Genomic DNA, 6,039 nt, shown 5'->3' on the forward strand with positions numbered 1-6,039 from the left:
GAATCTGAAGAGTGAAACTAAGAGTGGGATCTCCACTCCTAGAATTAAAAAAATTTAGATAATCCTAACTGTCGAAAGGTTTGATTACCGAACTAAAGGTAAATTTCTCATTTATCGAGAGTGAATTGTGATTTCGGCCCTAACTGTAGGAAGGCTTGACCAAGCGGGAGTTTGAGATGACGCTAACTGTAGGAAGGTTTGATCACTCAATTTGAAAGTGGACCTCTCGTTCATGGAAAGAATCGAGAGGAGATTTTAGCTTTGGTTGTGGTCCTAACTATAGGAATGTTTGACCAAATGAACAGTGAGAGTGGGAGTACAAATTATAATGGGAGTGTTGATTCGTACAAATCACTCGAAGAGAGTCCCTGATGTTAAGTTACAAATACTTAACATGAAGGGGTTTGACAATTGTCAATGATCAGGAAACTAAAATTCTGAGTACTATGTCTGGACTCTAACAATGGGAGTGTTGAGTGCACTGACGTAGCGGGAGTTTGTGTGGGAGTTTCTTATTCATCTTCTTGTTTTAGTGACCGGGTTATCCCTAAGAATATTATATGTAACATTCTTCTAGGAACTTCCCATTATATAAATTATCCACCCCCAGCTTTCTTTGTGAAATCGGGTTTAACATTGTACTTAGTTGGATGATCGGGTTATCCTTAAGAATACTAGGCATGGCACTCTTCAGGAACTTCCTGTGAAAGAAAGGAAATAGTTTAGACTCATACACCTGTTGGAGTATTGAGAAGCAGTTTACACTCTTATACTCTTCGGAGTGCCGGAAGGAGCAATTTATACTCTTATACTTGTCGGAGTCTTCATTCGACTTAATTAAGCGTTATGACACTGGCTTCAACCAAGGTTTAGATGCTATTCTTGAGAGAGAAGCAAGCCTTGTTAGGATGAAGGATCCTCCTGTGGTACGCACAGTACTTCGGATCCACAGTATTGTCAGCTTCCTCCTGATCTGCGATAGGTGGTAGCTTGATCTTGTTATTTTTAAGGAGAGACTCGAAAATGGCTAGAACATCTTCGTCCTTGAAGGAGTACTCTTTTTGGAGTCTCAGATCCGAAATCTTTTGCTGTCTTCGGGGTTGCTGTTGTGACGTCTGATTAGCATCAACAGCAGCTACATGGGCTTGCCCATTACCACGGGACGCGAGGTTCGAGTTCGGAGGGTTAGCTATCGGTTGGCTTCTCTCGGCTTTCTTTCTTCTGATGAAGCGTTCAGTCCGCTCTCCACGCATCTTCAACTCTTTCCAGGTATTGGATGGTGCTACTCCCATAACTTCCAATAGTCCAAAGAGAGGTTGTTATGACAGGTTTGGAGGATAAAGTCCTCTGTGATCGAATCTCAATAGTTCATCGTCTTATTCTGGAAGCGCTTGACGAAGTCGTCGACCGTCTCTTCGTCTTCCTATTTTTCCTCAAAGAGCATTCTGATTGACACCTTGGCACCATCATCAAAGAAGTGAGCGAGGAACATGCTCTCCAGGTCTTCCTAGCTGTTGATACTTTCGGGTTAGAGACGACGGTACCAATCTAAGGTAGATCCGCGAAGGGTGCTAACGAATGACCGAACCATCAGGACTTCATTGCCAAAGATCATGCCCAAATGGAATTTAAAATATATTAAATGCTGGGTGGATGAGCCTTTCCCGTCGAATGGCGTGAAGTTAATCAGGTTAAACTTCGTCGGATACGGTATCGAATCCCACTTTTTTGGATAAGGACACGAAATATCGGTCTTCCTCACCTCTCGAGCAGACATGAGAGCGTTGATTTTGCTTTCCAAGTCTCTCATCTTCTTATCCTCGTTCGTATCTTTCTTCGAGCGATTCCGAAAAGAACTGACGTTGTCCTTCTTCGTATTGTTATCATCCGAGGGACCACCCCCGGTATTGTTGTCAACAGGAGGGGGGGTCCATGTTGGTATTCTCGTCCGCCTTCCTATCACTATAAACTTGGTTAGGATTATTACGACGGTAGGATTCCCCTTGATGATTTGTCAGCACCGCAATTTATTGACTATGCATATCCCTCATCTCCTGCATGGTCATTTCTATCTTGAATTTAAAATTCTCTTTCTTCTTGGCTAAAGCATCCTAGAGAATTTTAGCTATTTCCTCAGCATTAATCATGAATGATTCATAAGATTACCCTGCACTGGACGCTGTATCGTCAGAGGCCAACACAGAGCAAGCATCTGACATTTCGTCATCCGAGGACCGTGCCCTCCTGGGTCTAGTTCTAACAGTTTCAGACCGCAACCAAGTCATGCGCTGGGATATTTCTGCAAAAGGTTTGGGATTGAAGAGTCGCACTGATTTGCCTTTGTCGGTCATGTTGATAGTAACTCGTGGGAGCTTATTACCTAGGCCGGTTGACCTTCTTCTACAAAAACATTTCGTCTTTAGTTCGGACGTTTCAATAGAGATTCGTTCAAATACAGAGACCCTCCGGGGAGCGATTTCATGCCAGTTACATTCTGACAAAACTGCCTTGATGATTTTCACACACAAACAGTAAGAGTCCATTTCTCGGGCATTTCTCTTCCGAGACTTATTCGTACCCCTAGCCTGATAGTATAACTCATTGGCCTGATGACCAGAGCAACCCATCATGTGTTGGCACGACTTCTCAGGTATAACATCATCATCAGACGAACACGTTTTCCTTTGGGGATACGATGCTTCATTAGCATCTTCAAGAGTCACTCGTTCAGATTTACTCCTTCATGAGCGTGAAACTCTAACGGGCTCTTGAACTTTGACTCGCAATCCGATGCGGCCAGTCATAAGAGCTTTCCCTTTATTATTATTATTAGGGGGATTAGTACGATCCCCGAACTGAATGGTTGTTTGGGAACCTTTCAATGGTCCTAGTCGCTCTTTAACAGGTGCTTTATCTCGATCTTCGGGGAGAGGACCAAGCCGGTCTTTCAGAGGAATTCTGAATTTGGTGAGGTCCATACTACCAAGGGGAGTGGGATCTGAAGTTGATGAAGGTTGAATGGTAACTTCATCTACTTTTGCCTTAGGCACTGATTTGACCTTTGGCATCCAAACCCGTTTCTGCTTGGGCAATTTTTCTGACTGCCTCTTCCTTCTGCATTTCTTGTGCTTCTTGCACAAGGATTCAGGCTTTCGTAAGCAATGCACAGCGCTTCTGGATTCGCTCCTCAAGGGTAGAGCGGGTCCTTTCGACGTGGACCCATTCATTCTTCTTTGCTTTAAATGAGGGGTTGTTCGATCACCGTTGTTGTTCTTGGCGCTTCCTGGATTTCAGATCCACATCATAGCGGATCCCATCTATTGGCTCCAAATCCTTAGCAAGTTGACGCGCAAGACGTTGGTATTGCCTTTGGTGCGCTACCTTTGACAGAATCCGCGCGCCCTCAACAGCTAAACTTTTGATGGAGGGGAGGCCCAGATCTACAGCTTCAACCTCGTCGGACGTTGGAGGGGCGTCACGAGGTGTAAGTGTAGCGGCGGCGAGAGGATCTTGGATCTTTGATCCCAAGTCCAGTGAGCTTTTCCGAAAGAGGAAGCCTTCCTGCGCTTGCGAGGAGAGGAAGATCTGGAGGAGGAAGAAGAGATATACTCTTCGAATTTCTACTGGTCGAATTCGTATTCGACCTCTTCGTTCACCAGGATCTTGATCGCTGGTTGTGGCACGACAGCTTCAGCTACGAAGCTATTGGTTCCCACTGTGGTTGCTAGCTTGTTTGGAGAGAACGTCGATTCCATTGATGAGTTCATTTATAACTTCAAACATTTACAACAAACTCAAAGAAACAGTCTTTTTATAAGACTTTCACAAAAATTATAACTTTCTTTCAAACAAACGAAACAGATGTTTATCTTCCACTGCTTGCGTGAGATCTTGGTCTGTGACGGGGACGTTGATATCCGTAGACCACCAAATGATCAGATCAGATCCAAAGCTTCGTTGATTCGTAAAGGAATCAAGAAACTAAAGCAATTATCTCGACAATAGCAAGATAATCACTCTTCTCAAGATCACCGCAACAGAGCAATCTCAAGGAAAAGAACCAGAAACTGTAGATCTGACGAACTCTTCTTCTCTGTACTGAAGAACTCGATCCGATCTCCTCCTCTCTTCTGAAATTCGTGCTCCTTCAGTCTTTAATTTAGCAGGGCTTCGCCGACGCTCGAGAATTCCAGATCTGAAAAAATGAAGGCACTGGGGCTGTATTTATAGGCTTTGGGATCTATGTTTTCGGATAAGAACGATCAATTCACTCTTATCTTTAGTTATAACCACTTAACGACGTTCTTGGATAATATTTTATCAGTTGAAACAAATCCAGGTGGTTAACGCTCGAAAAACGGCTCAAAATAACCAAAAATAGGTTTTCGGAGCTGCGGACGCCCGCGGTGTCTCGGCAGTGGCCGAGACACCTTTGGGTGTCTCGGCCAAGCCGAGACACCAAGGGGTGTCTTGGTTTTGGCTCTGGGCCTTGTTTTGTGCGTCCCGTTCATTTTTGCCGTATTTTTGTCATCTGAAATCGGAATCACGTGATTCAAATACGTAGGAAAGCCGATGAGGAGATCTATAAGCTCTCATGATTGAATCACATATGGAGTAGACGAGGCATGATGGGCGCTTCGTCTTTCTGAAGTGACGCGTAGCTCCTGATCAGTTCATGTTTTCGTTATTCTGAAGTTACGTTGCTTCACACGGTTCGTCGACTCACTTCATGCGCTTGTCGACGACAAGTAAGCTTCTTCACGGATAGTGACGTTCATCGTCTTCTCTCTGTCTCGAGCTGCGTGCGGGAACCTATAGGCATTTTTAGATGCTTACAAACCCGCATAAAGTGATCAATCTGGTAATTAGGTCAATGGGTATTTAAATATGTCATGGGCTAATTGTGCAGATACCGGACTACAATTCTAATTTTATGAGGTGCTAAATTAGAAAATTACAAATCTATATAAAGGGGTTATGGTCCCTAATCTAAAGGTTATGTTCTTTATTCTCTAATCTCCACCTAAAGAGAATTCTCAAAAGAGAAACCTTTCATAGAGAAGATCAACCCTAATTCATATCCGTACTCAAATCGTTATAGATTCAGGTATTGCTTCTGCTCTTGTGTTTAATCTCTATGAATTAATCACGATTATATCCAACAGCCTATATGTAGATATAACAGATATGACTAATGGATATCTTGACACTCCCGTTGACGATATTCCTCAGATGAATCTTCGCCAGCTTCATTTAGACTACTGACCAAAATGACATAATGCTCAACTTCTTTTACCGTGAAGCAAGTAGAGCATCGAGAGGCACTGCTATTGTACTCAACACTTTCGAAGAATTAGAATGTTCAGTCCTCAAAGAAATGCCTTCAATCCTCCCTCTAATCTACACAATTGGTCCTCTCTTCTTGCTAACTAACCGATTGCCAGCTAACAGTCTAATCATTTCTTTAAGCCTAAGTCTTTGGAAGCATGACACAACTTGCATTGGTTGGCTTGATGATAAAAGGAATGGCGCAGTTGTATATGTCAATTCCAGGGGCATAACGATCATGCCTAATGAAAAACAGGTAGACTTCTCACTTCGCATGGGGATTGGCGAAAAATGGGTACGCAATTTTTGGGTGATCCAACCCGACTTGGTTATGGGTGAGAATGCAGTTATGCCCGAAGAGTTCTTGGTGGAGACAAAAGGGAGAAGCTTATTAGCAGATTGGTGTGATCAACTGGTGGTATTGTCCTATCCTGCTATTGGAGGATTCTTGATGCACAGTGGATAGAATTCGATACTGGAGAGCATTTGATGTGGTGTGTCGATTGTTGTGCACAACAGAATCCTAAAAGAACACAACCAAACTGAGATAGAATCACAACCAATATGTAAAATAAGAACCAAACAATACAAGACACAGATTTTACATGGTATGGCAAGTTGCATACGTTCACAGGGCAAGGAGGGGATGAATTTTACTATTAGAGAGAGAATACAAATAAAGATTACAAATTCACTCAAAACTCACAAATT

At 43.1% G+C, this 6,039-nt stretch overlaps 1 protein-coding gene across 1 annotated transcript; it reads left to right on the top strand.

Annotated features, from left to right (window-relative positions):
* LOC109835031 (UDP-glycosyltransferase 85A1-like) lies at positions 5,279 to 5,794 on the top strand. The gene has a single exon (XM_020403030.1). It carries the CDS (start codon positions 5,279 to 5,281, stop codon positions 5,792 to 5,794), a length of 516 nt encoding a protein of 171 aa, XP_020258619.1.

Source organism: Asparagus officinalis, chromosome 3, assembly GCF_001876935.1.
Source record: "Asparagus officinalis chromosome 3, Aspof.V1, whole genome shotgun sequence".
NCBI lineage: Eukaryota > Viridiplantae > Streptophyta > Magnoliopsida > Asparagales > Asparagaceae > Asparagus > Asparagus officinalis.

Bases quoted from the DNA above. Each gene is read 5' to 3' on its own strand.
- LOC109835031 (XM_020403030.1), top strand. From the start codon at position 5,279: ATGCTCAACTTCTTTTACCGTGAAGCAAGTAGAGCATCGAGAGGCACT.